The 19,583-nt window shown below is 33.7% G+C and overlaps 4 protein-coding genes across 4 annotated transcripts in view; 2 read left to right on the forward strand and 2 right to left on the reverse strand.

The window, feature by feature from the left end:
• Nucleotides 1-91: 91 nt before the first annotated feature.
• On the reverse strand, nucleotides 92-2,119 carry LOC126751652 (chromatin assembly factor 1 p55 subunit). Its single transcript, XM_050462121.1, has 3 exons — nucleotides 1,803-2,119; nucleotides 1,183-1,740; nucleotides 92-1,125 (listed from the first exon to the last, which is right to left on the reverse strand). Exons 1-3 carry the CDS (start codon nucleotides 1,822-1,824, stop codon nucleotides 416-418), a joined length of 1,290 nt encoding a protein of 429 aa, XP_050318078.1. The 5' UTR covers nucleotides 1,825-2,119; the 3' UTR covers nucleotides 92-415.
• Nucleotides 2,120-2,693: 574 nt separating this feature from the next.
• Nucleotides 2,694-4,973, reverse strand: LOC126752632 (THO complex subunit 4). Its single transcript, XM_050463614.1, has 4 exons — nucleotides 4,593-4,973; nucleotides 3,568-3,769; nucleotides 3,285-3,500; nucleotides 2,694-3,229 (listed from the first exon to the last, which is right to left on the reverse strand). Exons 1-4 carry the CDS (start codon nucleotides 4,806-4,808, stop codon nucleotides 3,087-3,089), a joined length of 777 nt encoding a protein of 258 aa, XP_050319571.1. The 5' UTR covers nucleotides 4,809-4,973; the 3' UTR covers nucleotides 2,694-3,086.
• Nucleotides 4,974-5,290: 317 nt separating this feature from the next.
• On the forward strand, nucleotides 5,291-6,774 carry LOC126753028 (dephospho-CoA kinase). Its single transcript, XM_050464172.1, has 3 exons — nucleotides 5,291-5,489; nucleotides 5,576-5,867; nucleotides 5,932-6,774. The coding sequence occupies exons 1-3, from the start codon at nucleotides 5,378-5,380 to the stop codon at nucleotides 6,218-6,220; spliced, it is 693 nt and encodes a 230-aa protein (XP_050320129.1). The 5' UTR covers nucleotides 5,291-5,377; the 3' UTR covers nucleotides 6,221-6,774.
• Nucleotides 6,775-17,577: 10,803 nt separating this feature from the next.
• The window catches only part of LOC126768052 (transforming growth factor-beta-induced protein ig-h3), a 29,439-nt gene continuing 27,433 nt past the window's right edge, over nucleotides 17,578-19,583 (forward strand). The window contains exon 1 of the mRNA XM_050460500.1: nucleotides 17,578-17,679. The gene's annotated coding sequence lies outside the window, so the exon portion shown is untranslated. The remainder of the gene's footprint in view (nucleotides 17,680-19,583) is intronic.

Consider the following 19,583-nt stretch of genomic DNA (forward strand, 5'->3'; position numbering starts at 1 on the left):
CTCAAGAAAGCTTGACTCTTCCAAGACGGAGATGAACTAAATCGCTTGGGTGAAACATGAGAACTTTTGGCAAATTATTGAAAAAATAACGTTTTACTCTATGCATTAGTAAGATAGTAGTTTTCTTTATTTGGACAACCTGTGCCCATGCATATATATGTACGTGCGTATATTTGAGACAATGCGCGCTCACCGTCTAACTTGTTAGTTACAATAGATGAGCGTTGCATACTAATACAGAACAAATAAATTACTAAAACTGCATACATATTATTTATAAACAGAAAATAATTATAAAAGAAAATATATGTATATAATTTTTCCCACACGTATGGATATTGACATAGGTAGTATTTCAAAACAGTAGTTAAAAAAACTTGTATATAATTTATAAAAACACGATAATTAGAATCAGTTATGCGGTGGCTGTTTCCAATTCAGATGCTGGTATTTCGGGCTCCTCGTCATTATAAACGTTTTCTGCCATTTGCCATACTTGCATTATGTTGTCCTCCGAAACCGAACAAATTATCCACGGTTCGTTTGGATTCCACGAAAAGTCCGATATTTTAGCGGTATGACCGCCATGAATGAATAATAGCTCTGGTGGTCCATCTTCGGCGTCTTCTGCGCTCTGTTCTTCACCAATTTTCGATAGATCCCATACATGTAGTCGACGATCCGTACCAGACGAAGCCAAAATTGTTTCATTATGCGGTGACCACTGTACTTGGAAAATTTCGTCCTTATGCGACTCGAAGGAATGTAGTTTCAATTTGAGATTGCGTAAGTCCCATAATGCCACTGTTTTGTCAGCAGAACCGGTTGCCAGAATAAATTCAGAATAGGGATTAAAACTCAAACAATTTACTTCAGCCGTGTGGGCATCCACCGTGTGCGATGGTTTTGATGTATTATTATTACGCGTGTCCCAGATCATAAGTTTCTGATCATCAGCAACAGAACCAAAAAGTGATTCATGCAACAAATGCCAGGCAACGTCTTCCACGACTGCTGTGTGACCGGTGAAAATATTTTTTGCATCAATAACCCGATGCTCCTTAGGTGTGGCGTTTATATCCCAAAGGCAGATGGTATGATCGTCAGACGCAGACAGTAAATAGCCTACAAAAAAAAAACATCTTAATTAGAAGCGCAACAAATATTGTATTTCTTACTAACCATTTAAATTTGGATTCCATGATAGTCCGTAACCCTCCTTTTGATGTCCCCGCAATCGCAAATCAGGATGACATTCTCCGGATGGTTCGGGTTTGCTAGGATGTTTCGTATAATCAAAGACAAGCACATCGCTTGATGGTGTTTTCGTTGCAATAACACATGCATTTTGTGGCATATAACGTGCACGATTTACTTCACCCTCATGATTGATTTTAATTTCGATTTCTATCTTCCCACAAACGGATCCGAAGCCTCCGAACTCGCCTTTTTCATTATCATAATGTGAGCCATCGAATTGAGCATCTTCACTGGGTAATTGAACGCTTGCAATGAGAAGGTGATTTTGTTCATCCGAAGTATGGGTGCCCAAAATCAGACGATGTACAGAATAATCTTTTCCCTCCTGTTTAGTTACATCCGGCAGCCACTGTGCAGTCAATGAAGGCCACTCCAATGCATGTGTCATCACCAAATCGTAAAGAAATGGTGTATTTTTCTTCCATATTTTATATTCCTCATTAATGACACGCTCTTCAACGGCATCATCGAAAGATTCAGCTATGAAAATATATATGATGTTTTTAATTTTATTTCCATACATCCAAAACAAATTTGCTTACCATTATCACTTCGGTCAACCATAGTTGGTAAATTATTCACGCCGCTAGCGTTGGCTCAAAGGCGCCAAAACAACAAAGCAACAGCGGCGAAAGCTACGATAGCAGCGACGCAGACAATTTTTAAGCAACTACTAGCAGTAATTATCAAATTACCAGAGAGAATCTGCAACTCTTTTAAATTATTTCTTAAATTATGCTACGCAGTAAATAATATAATTCTGTCGAAATATTTAATATATTTCGCAGATAAACGTTTGTATAAATTAAATACACCGGCAGCAAAATGAAAAGAATTATATAGAAGCCGAAGCACTTTTCAAGCGAACTTGGTTGCTTTTTAATGCGAAAAAGCGGTAGAGTTAGCGTTGCCAACTACATAAGTCACACATGGAAGTATATTGAGGCTGTATTCACACTATAGAAAGGCTGTAATAATTTAATGTTGTAATTTTAATAAAAAATTTATTTTGTATATACCATACTTTATTTAAATATTTCGTATACAAATTTTTATTTTTTCGTGGAGATGCTTAAAAGAATACATTTATTTGTCATGCGGATAAAATAATTTTTAAAATTAAAAAGATATTTAATTATTAGAGCTCAATGATAAATTATTTTCATATCGTTTACACACGATTATATTTTTAAGATTTCAAAATTCTAAACCATGTTATCCGAATGAAAGACGCAGCTGTTTTATTGCAATCGTAGTCTTGCAACGAATTTCCTACCGACCTCTGACTTTATTTCATTTTATTTTAACCCAACTTTACCAAAAAGTTGCCTTACTTGTTCAAATTCTCTCGAGGTATTAATGGTCTCATAAAATTAAATGTTGTTAATATATGTATTTTCCAGCACAAATAAATAAACTAACCATTAAAGACATTTTTACTTTGAAAGTGCATTCTTTTATTTACAGTTTTGTGAAGGTATTGACTTATGGGAAAATGCGAATTATACATATATAAAAATTTAACGGCCATTTGTTAATGTTTCCTTTGAAATAGTTATGGATTTCAAATTTATGTGTAAAAAAGAATGCATAATAATTAAGTCAGCTAATACATTTATGATACATAAACAAAAACATGTAGGTTATACAATATGCAGTGACATCGTACAAAATGTTGAAAATATGTACTGCTCCGAGTTCTTGTACTTCTTGGGTTTAAAGATATTTTTCTTTATATTCATGTAACATTTATTTCAAATATTTTAAAGTCAAAGTCAATATGTAAGTTCAAGTCGAGTCTTAGCTAATAATCTCTTATACTATTTCTAAATTTTCATATCATTAACATATGCATCCAACTCGGCATCTAATTCAGCTGCTGTCTTTTCAGGCCCCTTGGTGCGCCCTCCACGTTTTCCACCAACTGCGCCTTTGCGATTTGGGGGACCGCGTCGTGCTGCGTTATTACCTATAATGAAATTTTGATTAGAGCTGTTTAAGAATTTAACATCTCAAATTAATACCTCCACGTCTGGCAGGTGGGGCTGCTCCAGTTCTACGCTTAACCGGACTACCGCCCGTACCAGCAGCACCTCCGACACGACCAACTCTTGTCAGGGCAGAAACGTCCGATGTGGTCAATTGAATATTCATTGGTCGGCCATCCAAAGGTACACCATTATATTGTTTAATTGCCTTTAATGCGTCTGAGCGGCGTTCAAATACAACATCAGCGGTACCTATGAGTATAGTTTTGAAAGTTAATTATAATGTAAAAAACTTCAAAGATTTTAAATTTAATTTTACCTAAAGACCGTCCAGAGCGATCATAATGTACGGCTGCCTTCTTCAGCGGGCCGAATTCAGCAAATAACTCCTGAATATCCGAGTCCGATACACCATAATCCAAGTTGGAGACGAGTAGTTTCGCTACTTCAGTTGATCCTTTTAAAATACCACGTTTAGGCCCGTCGTACATGTCATGTTTCCAAGCGCTGTTTACATCGCCCTAGAGGAAGTAGGAGTAGTAGGTTGTGATGGATTTCTTTTTTTGATCAGTTGTTCTGGAGTTTGCGATCTAATCTATGGTTCGATTACGATCTCCGACAGCGTTGCTGCAGTTTTACAACTTTACTCGCAAATGCGTTTTTAGTTGTTTGGGACCACTGGTCACAAACGCCGACCGCTTACGGTGACTGTGACGGTCAGCAGTACACGGTGCGTTTTACGCGCCAACGCAAGAACGCGCGTAACTAACGAACGAATTGAGAATCGCTGACGCATCAGTCGATAGGTCAAATCAAATCAAAGTTAATAAGTTATTCAAATAAAATTAAACATAACCACTGCTAAGCAGTACAAGTAAACATTTATCGTTCAATTTAACTGGTTTAAGAGGTACATATAAAATAACAATACAGGACATGTTAATAGACGCAATGTTCTTTGAAGTAAAAGTCAAACTCCTGTCGCAGCTAGTGCTCACGACAGCCATAAAACTTCCTCGTATCTATTCATCCCTCTTTTCGATTTTTATTTTATACTCCTTCATCCAAAGTCGGTAGCTTTCAGCAAGTCCCGTTGTGTAGCCATTTTATGCACTCGTCTTCTTTTAATGTATATCGCGAAAAAGAAAAATTGCAATTGCAAATATATGCTGTAATTTAGTCATTCTGTCGGCCACATTATTTTTGGGATCAAATGACCAAACAAAAATAAATTCAGCAAAGAAAGCACATGACTCCACAAATGGTTTTTGCTGCCGAACGCTAATTTTATTCCCAAATTATGAAATCCCACGTATCGTTATCCATTTAATTCATATTCTTTACCCTTGCGAATTTCGCCTTTTGTATTCCACCTCCTCGACCACGTCCTTTTAACGTAGCTCCACCTGCGGGCCTACGACGTCCGTCAGTATTACCGCCGCCGCCGCGATTTGGTCTTCCACCGCCACGACGTGCTCCACTGGCACCACGTACGCCACCAGCTTTTGGCTTTTGACTTTTTATTATTTCGTCCAAACTCATATCAATTTTATCAACCATTTTGTCCGTTTAAGATGTATATTTTAAGAATAAGAAGCACTACAAAATTACTTAAGTTCTATTTATAAATTAAATTATCAAAAGTTATGAAATTATTTAATGTTTCGCGCACAAATTCCCGTTCTGAACTTCTGAACCTCACAAAGAATTTACGGGCGAACAGAAAATAAAATGGCGACGGCGAATGCGGTGTTACCAAGCTCACCGACAGGGATGATTCGGTGTTATTAACAGAGTTGTATTTTTGTGCTTATACTTAAACTTTTCAAGTAACCAAGTAAAAAGCTATATTAGTTAACATTTAAAATTTAATAATTTTTAACATATCTTCCATAAAATAAATCAGTACTTTCAAAAGATTATATTTGTAAAAATGTATTTTTAAGTTAATTTTAAGCTATGGAAGTTTCTTTTAACAATGGTTGGCAATAAACGTACAGTAAAATTGCAAAAACTATTATACTCTGTTATACTTATATACTAATGTCAGCTGTGTTATAACAGCCAGACGTAATTAGAAATTTTATAAACTACAAGTGAATCAAGTGAAGATATTAAATAAAGTGATAATGTTTATAGTAGCTATAACTGGAGGAATAGCTACTGGTAAAAGTACAGTAAGCCAAGTATTCCTAGATAATGGTATACCGGTGGTTGATGCTGACAGAATAGCCCGTGAAAGTGAGAACTTAAAAAAAGTTTTAGAACATTAGTAACAATTAACATTAATTAATTTTAATGAACGTTTTTTGCAACTTAATTTACAGTCGTTCAACCTGGGACAACATGTTGGCATAAGATACGACAAGTATTCGGAGATGAGATTATTCTACCAACTAAACAAATCAATCGTGAGGCTTTGGGCAAGGCAATTTTTAATAACAAAGAGTTACGCGGAAAACTGAATCAAATTACACATCCGGTAATACATCGAACCATATTCCTACAAGTTTTCAAACATTTCATGAGTGGTCGCTCGTGGATTGTGCTCGATTTACCCTTGCTTTTCGAAACAGGCATACTTATGGAATTCATTTATAAAATTGTTACCGTGTCATGGTAAATACAAAGCATTCAATCTGTACATACTATATATTCACTAAGTATGATTTAATATTTTTAGTGAGCCTGAGATCCAATTAAGCCGACTTATGCAAAGGAACGAATATTCATTTGAAGATGCTAAAAAGCGTATTGACTCGCAAATGCCATTAGAGAAGAAATGTGAACAGTCCCATTTCGTAATTGATAATTCGGGTAGTATTGAAGCAACCCGGGAAGCAGCTTTGCGTATACTGCAGCTAATGAATGACTCGAAGCATCATTGGCGTAATCGTGTGACACTTTTGGGTATAGTGTTGGGACTCGGATTAGTGATATATTATTTGAATAGAATTTTTAATTTCTTCTAGGCTTGTTCTTTAATAAAGTGCACTCCAAAAAAAGCATAAGTAATAACTATATACATATACGCTTAAAAACTATGCTGACCTATCGCTCTTAATTAAGCTTGGTAGCGACAAATACAACTAAAGCTATTTATTAATTAATTAATAGTCTTGCATATGATATAAAATTTTAATAAAAAATTCCGCTTTCACATCGTTAGTATATTATATTCCGTTATTACAGTATATAAAATTTCGATTTGTCATTAGTTTGTATTAATTTAGAGTTGACGAAATAGTGGTTTGAAAATTGTCTCCGCAATCGCAAACCAAAATTTATATAAAAAACCTTAGTTTTAATATATTCAGTTTACTGGTGTCATAATATTCTCTTAGTTTAAAAAATATTAAGTTATACTCGCATTTCGTGATTTAGAGTGTGTACTCATGTTATTATTTCACCAAAAATTAAATACTAGACACATTTATGTAGTCATTACACACAATTTGCATAATAAATAATATACAAAAACAAACATATGTATGTATGTATGTACACAAGCACAAGTATAAAAATATGTACATGTTTTATTGTTCCTTATTATAATATTAATATGGGTGACAAAGAGGTATATCACAAAGTTGTGACTTAGTGAGTATTTGATAATTTTTAGCAATATTGATTTTTTTATAAGTTTCGTTTTTTGTTATCAAAAAATGGTAAAAACTATTGGAGTAATCAATCCCCACAGTATGATCCTTAGACAGTTTTAAGTCGATCGAGAGCCTAGAACTATTTTTTAAATGAGGCGTAAGAATTTTAAATTGCTTTCGAATTATTTTTTGTCTTAAGTGATTGCATAATTTCTCAAGAATATTGTGTCTCTAACTTTCAAATCGATACTAATAAAATTGATAAAGTTATAGCTATTTTATTTAGCATCAGATTACAAAACTTTGAAGCGTTTTCTCCTAAACTCACGTTTTCAAAGTTGTTGCACTGAGTGGTTTGAAATTTGAACACACTATTTGAACACATTCTACATAGTTTTTTGGCAAAAAATCGCGTTTTTTTTTATCTTTAATCTTTGTTTTATATTATTTAAATTGTATATAAATTGAAGATATGCTTTCAAATGTCTAGACAATCTATTAGTCAAAATCATATCAAATGCGAAACCGTCTAGAAGGCAAAAGCGACCCATATCGATAGGTAGACCACAGACACACATTTTTTTCATTTTATATGCCCGCTTCAACAACTTACCTATATAAGTACCATACGTACGTATTTACTACAGACAAATTGGTACGACTAAGTTTGTGAATAACTTATTTACATAAATAAATTAAAATAAAAGTTGATAACAGTATACATATACATATATATGCATACAAAAATATTTTGCTGCTATCAACAACTTTTGTTTTGTTTAACATTGACATTTTTTCTAGAAACTCGAATTATATTAATAAATATGTATTATATAAATATGTTATGTACATGTAGTTTATGAGCTGTTCTATATTGTATATACAAGGTTAGTTGGCGGTGTCATAGTACATTATACATATGTGGCTTCGCATAAGTAGACACATTAGGTTAAATTGTAAGTGGGAATGACTAGTATATACATATGTATGTAAGTATCAAGTTCTTGTATGTAAAAATTATTTATTTGACAAGGTCTCTTCACAAAATTGTCCAAGGCAATGGTACAATCTTCCAAAAAATTGTTCAGATCGGACCACTATAGCGTATAGCTGTCATACATATAAACTGACCGATTAAAATCAAGTTCTTGTAAGAAAAACTTGAACCTGTGAAGGGTAGTTATGATAGCTTCAGTGAAGCCGAAGTTTCTTCTTTTCGCAATTTGGCGCCAATTCGAGATACCAAGTGTGGCCAAGTCCTTTTCCACCTTATCTCTGCAATGGAGTAGAGGTCTTCCTCTACGACGAATGCTTTCAGAGCTGGAGCGTTTTCATACCTACACAGAAGATGTGAAACCAGTTTTTCAAGGGTATTCCTATAAATTCGCGATATATTTTTGTGTTGTTATAGCGGCAGAATTTTGCCGAGTTGACAGTCCTTGGCCGAATGAAAATCCGGGTCCGTTCCGGTTACGTAACCCTGACAGTCGTGAGAATTGGCAATATATTTCTCAACAGCGATGCTTTATATCTTTAGTAAGTAAGTATTCAAGATTAGGTTATGTGGCTCAATAATTCGGCATAGTAGAACCCCTGTGACTGTTTTGCCTTTCTCCACATAGTTGATGTATTATAGGTCAAACTAGTAAATTCGACTCTTTCAGAAATGTCCTCGAATTACGATAGTGGTGTCCAATTGTAGTTAGGGTAAATATTTATTGAACCGTACTCATAACTCTATTTAAATATGTAAATATATATTTATAAGAGTATAATATATGTATTTATATATGTAAAGGTTATTGCCAGTTACATAATAGTTATATGTGGGTGTGATCCTATATACATATAATACATATGTATGTATGTATGTATGTATGTCTGTATCAAATATCTGTATGTAATGTGTGATTTACAATCACTTACAAAGGGAAGGAATTAAATTTAAATTATTTCTATAAATAATAAGGTGCGCCTATGGAACTACATTTTACGGTTCACCACAGTTACTGTCGGTTGTAGAACGAAAAATAAAAACAAGAAAAAACGTCGACTGCACCGAAGCTAATATACCCTTCCCAGGTGCATTTCTTTTAGTTACTATGTGTTCAGTTTGTATGTAAGCTATATGGTATAGTAATCTGAACTGAACAATTTTTGCGGAGATTATGTTATTAACTTACACAGTAATCCATGTCAAATTTCGTGAAGATACCACGTCAAATGCGAAAGTTTTCCATACATGCCCTTGATGCCGATCGTTCGGTTTGTATGGCAGCTATATGCTATAGTGAGCCGATCTAAACAATTTCTTCCGATATTACATTATTTATATGAACAATAATTCATGCCAAATTTCGTTAAGATAATCGTCAAATGAGGAAGTTTCCCATGCAAGCATTTGATTCCGACCATTCAGTTTGTATGGCAGCTATATGCTATAGTAATCCGATCTGAACAATTTTTTCGGAGATTACATTGTTGCCTTAGAAAATAATCAACACCAAATTTCGTGAATATATCTTTTCAAATGTGAAAGTTTTATATACAAGAACTTGAATCCGATCGTTCAGTTGGTCCGATTTCGGCAGTTCCGACAAATGAGCAGCTTCTTGAAGAAAAAATGACGTTTGCAAAATTTCAAAACGATATCTTAAAAACTGAGGGACTAGTTCGTATATATACAGACAGGCGGATGGATGGACAGACAAACATGGGTAAATCGATTCAACTCAACATACTGATCATTTATATATGTATGTATATACTTTATAGGGTCTCCGACGCTTCCTTTTGGGTGTTACAAACTTAATATACCTTGTTCAGGGTATAATAAGAAGCGCTTATAGAAAGTGGGTGTGAATTTTTCATCTTGCGAGTTAATATCATTTCGTACCTTGGGGATACAAATTCTGTTAACCTTGAATTTTAATACTCGTACTATCGACATTTTTTTGCATATCGTCAATGTCAGTGATACGTGTACTCCCATAAACACAAATTTTTAATATATTATATAAAAAAAAGCAACAACAGTTCATAGAATGTTAAGAATTTGTCATTCAAGCCGATTTTAACAATATATTTAAATAATATAAAGAAAAGAGTTTAAAAATATACAATAGCTTCTCACTTCTTTCATATTTCAAAGTTAAGAAACGAAAATAAAAGCAAAAAATGTGGTTAGTAAATATCCTTAGAATAATTTTGAAATGTGTCAATCTGTAACGATAACCTTAAAATGATCCGTTTAACAGTTCTATCGGCATTATACACAATATAAATATTATTATTTATTGTTGCGCAATGAAAACACCATTAGTCTGCTATACATATCTACATATGCATATTCATAAGCATAAAAAATGTAGTATGACTCAGAGTATTGTGTAAACAACGTATTTGCGCTTGTTAAACAATAAAACAAAAATAAAAGTTAAATTATAACACATGTGAGTACGGACATACTGGCGTAGGTACTAATTTATCAGAGCAATGGAAATGAGCTTTTCTGCGAATTGAAGAAAATGGCTATTGTTTTAGCTTTGTTCATGTAACGGGTGATCCAAGTAGAGGTAATTAGTCAATCGATTTTTTTTGACAGATCACGCATGAGTTGTATCAAGTTGTCATGTGGACCGGTGGAATCATCGTCAATGGATTTATTGAGAGAACATTTCGGTGAGCAGATAATTTCACGTTTTGGGCCAGTCAATTGGCCACCAAGATCGTGAGATACCACACCGTTAGACTTTATCCTGTGGGAATATGTAAAGTCTAAAGTATATGCAGACAATTCGGCTTCGATCTGAGACATAACTGCCGCAAAAATTTGAAAAAAGATAATCTTCACAAAATACATGCCAAAGAATGTTCTTTCGAATGATCATAAACATTCACCATTAAATTCGAAGTTTCTGTGTTTTTTCTTTAAAAATGTAGGGAACCTCTAAATGGATCACCCTTTACATATGTTTATATGTATGCCGTATAAATACATATGAGTGTTCTCGAAAGAAAAATTATGCTTTCTTTTTTAAGCAAGTCTTCAACATTCCGAGTACAATAATATTTGTGTACTGTTTTTTGTTCTAGCATGATTTATTGATAGCAAAGACATGACTCGAGTTTGTCGAGGGGAATTCCTGTGTGTACCACAAGTTTATTGTTTCGTTTACCTAATAGATATGAGAAGTTACATTGTCTGAAAAAAATAATAGAAATAAAATAAGAAATAAATACATTATTAAAGTATAATAATTAAAGACAAATAATTCATTTGTTTTCAAAATATATTTTTTTACCTCAATGGGGTAAACAATAAATGGAATGTAAATAAAAAAGCTTAGTACAATTTTTGAGAAATCATAATTAAGTGATTATGCAATTTTATGATTTTCAAAGGTCGATTATACGTTTTGCTTTAAGTAAATTTTGGAATCCTAAATACATTATTCAGTAAACAAGTAAGGAAGGGCAAAGTTCGGGTGCAACCGAACATTTTATACTCTTGCAACTTGCAAGAATCAAAGCCAGGGAAATACTTTAAAGTGTAAAGCCAATCATACAGAATAAAGTCAATCCGGATGTTCGAAAATCCTGATATTAATTATATAGAGGCTAGGCCAAGTTTTCGCTCAAATTTATCTATTTTAGGCACAAAGATACACTGTTATGAATAAAAGACGCTTTGTTATTTTCATTGGGATAACTCAGACATTAGCCGATATGTGCGGTGCAAAGTCACCCCGAAGATTCAAAATCTTTATATTAAGTATATGGGGGCTAAGGAAAGTATTGGTCCGATTGAACCCATTTTTGACATACAGACATAAATTGATAAGAGGAGGACTACCCTTTAATTTCAGTTATACTATATACATAAGTATATATCACACATTGACCGACATTTCTAAATATTCGGTACCTAAGGGCTTGAACAGTTTTTATTGGATTTAAACAATTTTTGGTCATAAGTTGGAATTTAAAATTGTTCTAATGCGACATAAGAATGTAAAAACAAGAAAAAGCGTTAACTTCGGTGGCACCGGAGCTAATATACCCTTCACAGGTGCATTTCTTTTAGTAACTATGTGTTCAGTTTATATTATATAGCTACATATGTATATGCTATAGTAATCCGATCTGTTCAATTTCTGATAAATTTTTTCGGAGATTATATTATTACCTCAAGCAATAATCCATGTCAAATTTCGTGAAGATACCACGTCAAATGCAAAAGTTTTCCATACAAGCCCTTGATTCCGATCTTTCGATTTGTATGGCAGCTATATGCTATAGTTAACCGATCTGAACAATATCTTCGGAGATTACATTGTTGCCTTAGAAAATAATCTATACCAAATTTCGTGAATATATTTTGTCAAATGCAAAAGTTTTCCATACAAGAACTTTTTTCCGATCGTTCAGTTTGTGTTGCAGCTATAGTTAACCGATCGAAACAATTTCTTCGTATATTACATTATTATCGTAGAAAATAATCTGTGCCAATTTTTGTGAAGATACATTGTCAAGTGTGAAAGCTTTCCATAGAAGAACTTGATTCCGAACGTTCAGTTTGTATGGCAGCTATATGATATAGCAACTTCTTGAAGAGAAAATGACGTTTGCAAAATTTCAAAACAATATCTTAAAAACTGAGGGACTAGTTCGTATATATAGAGACGGACGGACGGACGGACAGACGGACGGATAGAGTGTTACAAACTTCGTGACAAACTTAATATACCCTGTTCAGGGTATAAAAATGCCACGTAATACATTTTGTCAAAATCGATTGTAATATTATCTAGTAAATTGTGTACGATTTATTTGTTATTATATTATTATTGCAACTGTTTTTGTTTTAACAACTTACTGCTTTTTAGGGAACAATTTTAATTTTTTTACAAGTCCGCAATTTTGCAAAAATTACGAAATATTCGTTGGATGGTTGAAAAGGTGAGCGCAGGCACGCTAGACCGCTGGCGGCTGGACTTAGGTCCATTGTTTTTTTACCCCTGGGTGGTAGACAAATTAAGCCTTATCTAGAAATACAGTGAATTTGGTAAAACACCTGATTTTTTCCACCACAGCTACCCAATGTCTCTGGGGTTGAAGCATTGGCAGTCGTATGTATACCGTCTCATTCGGCTGAAGGCTTGGCATTTGCATATATAGTGTCCTAGCGTCTCAAAGTAAATTTTTCAGGACCTCCTATAATCATTGTCGCCTTCTTGAAAATGTGAAACCGAAGATTGTCCATATAAGATAGTTTTTGCACACTTAAATATATGTTTTAAATTTTCTGAAAGAAAGAAATTTTCCATATTCCTACCACCAGAAGAATTGTCGAAGTTAAGCATTTTTTAACCTAAACCCTGAAATAAGTTTCCCATTGACTAAATTGTTATTAGTGACCATTCCACAAATTGATCGATATCCAACTAATATTTGTCGAGTTTATGCCACCTTCGACAGCACAAAAAGTGAACTGACTTGTTTTATAAGATACAAAAAAGTATGAAAGATCACTAGAAGACGTTTAAAAAAAACGAGGTTCTGATAGATTCAATGTAATCATTATTCGAACAGTGGATGTACAGCCCTCATAGTCGGGCCTGTGACTATGATCATGATCAATATGAAATAACTCTTGTCAAAACTAAACAGTTTTTTCTTCTACATCACTATTGGTATTACATACATATGTACATACTTGTTTCTACCTACAAATACAAGTGTGTTGTTGTAGCTTGTACAATGAACAAGTATTCTTTTCTTTGTCCACATAAGAATCTTCACTATTTTACTTTACAATCTGCCTGACGTGACGGTGTTCCTTACTTCCAACGAATTTATAACAATAAGTCTTTCACCTGAGGCAACATGTGTAAAATTGTAACTGTGTAATTGGCATCTCTAATGCAGTGACACATTCAAAAGTACATACATAGATTACATATACAAGTATGTATGAATATAAGGGTGTATATATCTACATATGTACCTATTGTGCGTTTCATGTAATACATTTCAAGGTGTTACAAATCAATTTTAAGATTACCTATCTGCATGTACTGAGGAGTGTTATCACTTAAATATATTCAAATGATGCACAATAAATCGTCTGGTGCGATAATATTTATCACGAACTCTGGTACTTGATTCCAATTCATGTGATTATATGTATAAAGGAAAATGGCATTCCAGACACGTCTTCAGAAGGACATGAAAGATGTGTTCGAAAGCCTACCTTAGGCTCACAGATGGGCGTTTAGACTCAGAGAAGGCGACATTAAGGTCTATATCTAGATCAGGGATCTATTTAAAGCATCTTAACGTGCTTATCACATCTTTTGTATTTCGGTAGCGCTATCTGAGTCGTTTTTTTTAGCGGATTGGGATGCGATGGGAGCCGAAATGCGTGAGTACGAGAGCTTGACAAGCTGTCCGACGGGGGTGATGCTGGAAAATTCTACGATAAGATGCGGCGACAAACAGAATGTTTTAAGACTGGAGCATAGTCTTGTAGAATCCGGGGGGAAGAACCTCTCCCAGGTCAAACCAAAAGGTTTTAGACCTGGCGACTCCCTTTTGTGTGACTTCTTCAATCTGCTCTTGGAGAAAATAATTCGAGCTGCAGAATTAAATAGGGAAGATACCATTTTTTATAAGAGTGTACAACTGCTGGCGTGCGCCGATGACATCGATATCATTGGCCTCAACAACCGCATCGTTAGTTCTGCTTTCTCCAGAATGGATAAGAAAGCGAAGCAAATGGGTCTGGTAGTGAATGAGGGCAAGACGAAATATCTCCTGTCATCAAACAAACAGTCGTCGACACTCGCGACTTGGCTCCAACGTCACTGTTGACATTCATAACTTCGAAGTCGTAGAAAATTCAACTATCTTGGAACCAGTGTCAACACGAACAATAATGTCAGCCTCGAAATTCAACGCAGAATAACTCTTGCCAACAGGTAATACTTTGGACTGAGTAGCCAATTGAGAAGTAAAGTCCTCTCTCGACGAGCACAAATCAATCTGTATAAGTCAGTAATTCCCATCCTGCTATATGGTGCAGAGGCATGGACGATGGCAACATCTGATAAAGCGACGTTACAAGTTTTCGAGAGAAAGGTATTGCGGAAGATTTATGGTTCTTTGCTGGATGGAACGATGAGCTGTATGAGATATACGACGACATCGACATAGTTCAGCGAATTAAAATACAGCGGCTAAGCTGGCTAAGTTATGTCGTCCAAATGGACAGAAACGCTCCAGCTCTGAAAGTTTTCGACGCAGTACCCGCAGGGGGAAACAGAGGAAGAGAAAGTCCTCCACTCCGTTGGAATGACCAGGTGGAGAAGCACTTTGCTTCGCTTGTAAAAACTCGGCTATAACCGCTTAAGCGGTGTCTACGTCAGTAAAGAAGAAGAAGAGGAGAAAAGCGCAGCAGCAATTTGGGTCAGTAAGTTAGGAAACGACAAGGGAACATCATCATAACTAAATTGTGTCTAAAACACACACATCTTTCATATAAATATATTTTATTCGAGATTTTTTTCTTATTAGTACATTCCCTTAGACGTGTACAATTCTTGTTTCGGGAAGTTAAATCGAGCAGTGAAATCAAAGAGCGCTTCAATGCTGTCTACTTTAACACGCCTCAACATAGTTAAATCAGTAAATTATATATAATACTCCAAAGACCAATGAATTATCCAAATCGAATAGTGAACTACAAATGGCGACCTGCTCAGATGAAGACGAAAACTGTCTTATAGGGCGGAAGAGAAAAGACCATTGTTTTCTGGAATTCAAAAGGTATGAATCCTTGATTACTTGAAAAGGGACAAAGAGATCCAACGAACTGCCTTACATCTTCACCGATGCTACAACCAAATTTGTCAAATTAATGTGCAAACTGTTCTGAAGGGCTAACGAAGTTGGATCATCGTTTCATCAATTCCAAAGATTTAAGGCAAGACTATATAAGTATGTTAGAAAAAATCTTAATTTTTCCAAAATGTTCGTTTTTAGAGGCTAAGTACGAATCGGTTCTCCCATGTATATGGGTGGAAAAAGAAGCTTAAAATCTTGATTCATGTAGTTGAAGTTTGAAAGTTAGAATCGCATAATATATTTCTGAAAATTTGTTTGTAACTGTACATTGTAAAAATATTCTAATAGCGAAAAGCTTCACTGTAAAATAATTTGGCCTTCAAGTCGGGTTTGACTTGGGTAGTCGTTTATGTTTATATTTTTTACTTAGTTCAACCCATTATTTGTTGGTTCTTGCTCTTAAGAATGTAGATAAGAAAATAAGTTTTAAACCGCAAAAGATAATAAAAGCAAACATTTTTTTTTAATTTTCTTTTTCGCTGTTTTTGCTCATTTAATTTTTATTTATTTTTTTTAAGATTCAGCATAAAATTTTTAAAAACTACGAGACCTACGATCTCGATTGTATTAATCATAGCATCGATAAACATTGGCCCTTGATGGAGCCCCGTCGCCGAAAACGGAATTAAGTTCATCGATGCACTGTTGCTGAATTAATCTACGTCAAAAGTTGTTAAAAATAATCCCTGGAAAATGTTCGCGATTTAATTCTATTCTTTAGTCGAGAGGCATATTTCAAGTTACTGTAAACAATTGAAATAGCGTTGCATAGCATCAGAAATGTCAAACTTTACTTCTGAGTTACTAGATTGCAACACTAGGGTTCCCAAATTCCGAAATATGGAAAGTAACCTACGTAAGCAATTAAAATAAGTTAAATTTATTGTTTCCTTTCTCAGCGAAATTATTTTCTTTACATGCATTTTTTGGGAATTTTTCATGGCAGATAAGCAAAAGTGATTGCACACTCTGAAGGAAGAGTCGAAAAAACCAAAAGTGATCAAACAACGAAATATATTCATAAGCCAAAATGCAAAAAGAATGTATTGTGTGCAACCAAAACACATAAGCATAAAATTAAACATACATATATACCATATGTATGTATTATGTATATACTTACATACATCCCTTGTTTCCAGAATAATTCTCAATGTCTGCTGACCGCAAGTGCCGAAATTCTTATTCTATAGTCTCAAAAATGAGTTTAATTTTTTAAATGTGTTTGGAAAAATTAACCTAAACTCAAGTTAGTGTTAGTTAATTAATGATTGGAAGTTTTAATGGGTTAGGTCAGTCTAGGACTTACAAAAACTCGAAAAATTTATTTTGCTTAAAGTACACTTTATGACCCTAAAAAAATATTCAATACAACTTTTTCTTCTATTTTTTATTAGCATTTGGAACTTTGAAACAAAACCGCCACTTTGCAAAAAACTGATGTAAAGCTAAAGCGTATAGTACGTACTAGCAAATATTATTTAAATTAAATATTGTTTTAATTGAGATATCATGAGTTCTTAGAATTACCGTGGCTCCTCGCGGCTCTCTTCAATAAGGTGATTGTGTATTTTATACAAATTTCTTTATACTTTCAATTATGTAAAGTCTGAAATAGAAATGCGATTACATTTTCTATACTTCCGTAATAGATTATCATAATTAAGTCCCTTAACCCTTAAGTAATTCTTCTATAAGGCAATTCTCGCATTGAGCTTTCAAAGCGCATAGCGCATAGTCATAAACAGAAATAAATACAACTCTGCTTCATAGTATATACAGTTATTGATTTATGCTTTTTGTCAGCTGGTTTTGTTTACATTTTCTAGTTTGTGTACGATATACAAACCGTACGTTTTAATTAAGTTTTTTTTGAAAAAGTGTAAAGTTATACCACTGAGAAAAATACTAATAAAATTCAGGTTAATACAAATTCCTGTTACCAGCTGTTAAAATGTAAAAATAGCACATATTATAATATAAACACGGTTAATTGTACCTATTCGATGCGATAACGACAAATCGATATTAATTCAGAAAGATGTTTCTGTAGTTACAATTTATTTATTTTACAGCTAAGAAACTTGAAGAATATTGACGGAATCAAGTTATAATGATTTTGAATAAAGTGAAAGTTATAAAATTCTACTTAGAATAAAAAAATACGTTATGAATTCTGTTTTTCAAAATGATGTAATTATATAAACGATAGAATGATACGGGTTAAAGGAAACAACTTTTTTTATATGTAAATAATTGACTAGTTTCTTAACTACTAATTTTAATAATAATTAGCCAAGTATATGCTAACTGAAAAGACTGGCAGACGACACCAAAACTAGAGAGTGGAATATAAGAATGCAGGTAGTAAACACTGCTAACTTTGCTAGTAATTTTTTAACAAAATGTTAGTTGTACTAACAGCATTAAAAGCACTAAATATGTACATCAATGTACTAGGTTTTGTAGATATATTAAAAAATGTTCAAGTGGAGGAACAGTATCAACAATCAGTCGGAACCGTAACCGAAACGTATTCCGATTTATATGTGCCCAGGAACGTTTTGCTCGGTAGTATTCCTCTCAATTATTTGTGAAATATTCTGTCAACAAAAACAACCCTTGTGTGGAAAAAGACAAATTAAATAAAAAATTTTAACAAAAATATTTTCTTATTATTAAGGGATCGTCTCAGTGTGACCATCCGAAAAATCACTGGTTTTCACTCTTTTTTGTTTAATGTTGAAATTAACTAATCGGTGCGGTTTTTTTATAAATAAATACATTCATGACGAATACAAAATGATTTTTTTTTATATCCGTTTATTGGGTGTATAATAGTTAAATAAATTCTATGACACGTAAAAAAAAGGTCCTGTACGATGTCCACGATTGCGGCCGCAGTTTTGGTCTATAACAAAAATTTCAAAAAGATTATTAATCTCTAAGAAAGTCGCTATCGCGCTATGGAAGCTTTTTTGTTTTTTGAAATTTGACAAAATGGCGACGGTTTGAACAAAAACTATAAAAGTTTAGCCCTTTTTTCGATAAAAAAATAAACAAAAAAATAAAAGCTTCATGACGAAAAAATGTTATCAAAACTGATTTTTTGAAAAACACCATTTATCCGTTTATTGGGTGTATAAATATTTCAAAATTTTAGTTTTAAATAAATTGCAACTTTCTCACACTGACAATGGCGTAAAAAAAATGGTCCTGTGTACGATGTCCATTTTGTATGATTTCGTTGTGGCCATACTAATTCCTTTCACTTCAATGGGAAATTTTAATATTTTGTTCAAAGGCCGCAGTTTTTTCTATAAAAAAAATTTCAAAAAGATTATTAATCTGTAGGAAAGTCGCTATCGCGCTATGGAAGCTTTTTTTGTTTTTTGAAATTTGACAAAATGGCGACGGTTTGAACAAAAACTATAAAAATTTAGCCCTTTTTTCGACAGTTTTTCGTAGAAAATGGGCAGATTTCAAACAAAAAAATAAAAGCTTCCAGCGCGATAGCGAATGACATAAAAAAAACATAAAAACTCTTCTTTTGAGAGTGTAAACTGTTTTGAAAAACACCATTTTGAGAAAAACGCGTTAAAAGATTGGGGTCGCCATGTTCCTCACTCTGTTCCCTTTCTACAAAAAACACTGTAGCGACCGTAATAATTTGAATTTCGATTTCAAAATTTTAGAGAATGTTTATTGTAGTGTATACTATCCGATAATGCAACGCGATTTCTCACACTGAGACGATCACTTAATAGATACTTTGCAAGCTTTCACTACTGAGGCAAATAAACCGATTGAACTGATTCTAGTGAAT

The sequence above is a fragment of the Bactrocera neohumeralis genome, chromosome 2, assembly GCF_024586455.1.
Source record: "Bactrocera neohumeralis isolate Rockhampton chromosome 2, APGP_CSIRO_Bneo_wtdbg2-racon-allhic-juicebox.fasta_v2, whole genome shotgun sequence".
Classification (NCBI taxonomy): domain Eukaryota; kingdom Metazoa; phylum Arthropoda; class Insecta; order Diptera; family Tephritidae; genus Bactrocera; species Bactrocera neohumeralis.

Bases quoted from the DNA above. Each gene is read 5' to 3' on its own strand.
- LOC126751652 (XM_050462121.1), bottom strand. From the start codon at position 1,824: ATGGTTGACCGAAGTGATAATG. The intron at 1,741-1,802 runs GTAAGCAAATTT...ATATTTTCATAG, and splicing joins GGTTGACCGAAGTGATAATG to CTGAATCTTTCGATGATGCC. The intron at 1,126-1,182 runs GTTAGTAAGAAA...TTTTTTTTGTAG, and splicing joins ATGGAATCCAAATTTAAATG to GCTATTTACTGTCTGCGTCT.
- LOC126752632 (XM_050463614.1), bottom strand. From the start codon at position 4,808: ATGGTTGATAAAATTGATATGAGTTTGGACGAAATAATAAAAAGTCAA. The intron at 3,501-3,567 runs GTAAAATTAAAT...CTATACTCATAG, and splicing joins TCGCTCTGGACGGTCTTTAG to GTACCGCTGATGTTGTATTT. The intron at 3,230-3,284 runs GTATTAATTTGA...ATTTCATTATAG, and splicing joins CCCACCTGCCAGACGTGGAG to GTAATAACGCAGCACGACGC.
- LOC126753028 (XM_050464172.1), top strand. From the start codon at position 5,378: ATGTTTATAGTAGCTATAACTGGAGGAATAGCTACTGGTAAAAGTACA. The intron at 5,490-5,575 runs GTGAGAACTTAA...CTTAATTTACAG, and splicing joins TGACAGAATAGCCCGTGAAA to TCGTTCAACCTGGGACAACA. The intron at 5,868-5,931 runs GTAAATACAAAG...TAATATTTTTAG, and splicing joins AAAATTGTTACCGTGTCATG to TGAGCCTGAGATCCAATTAA.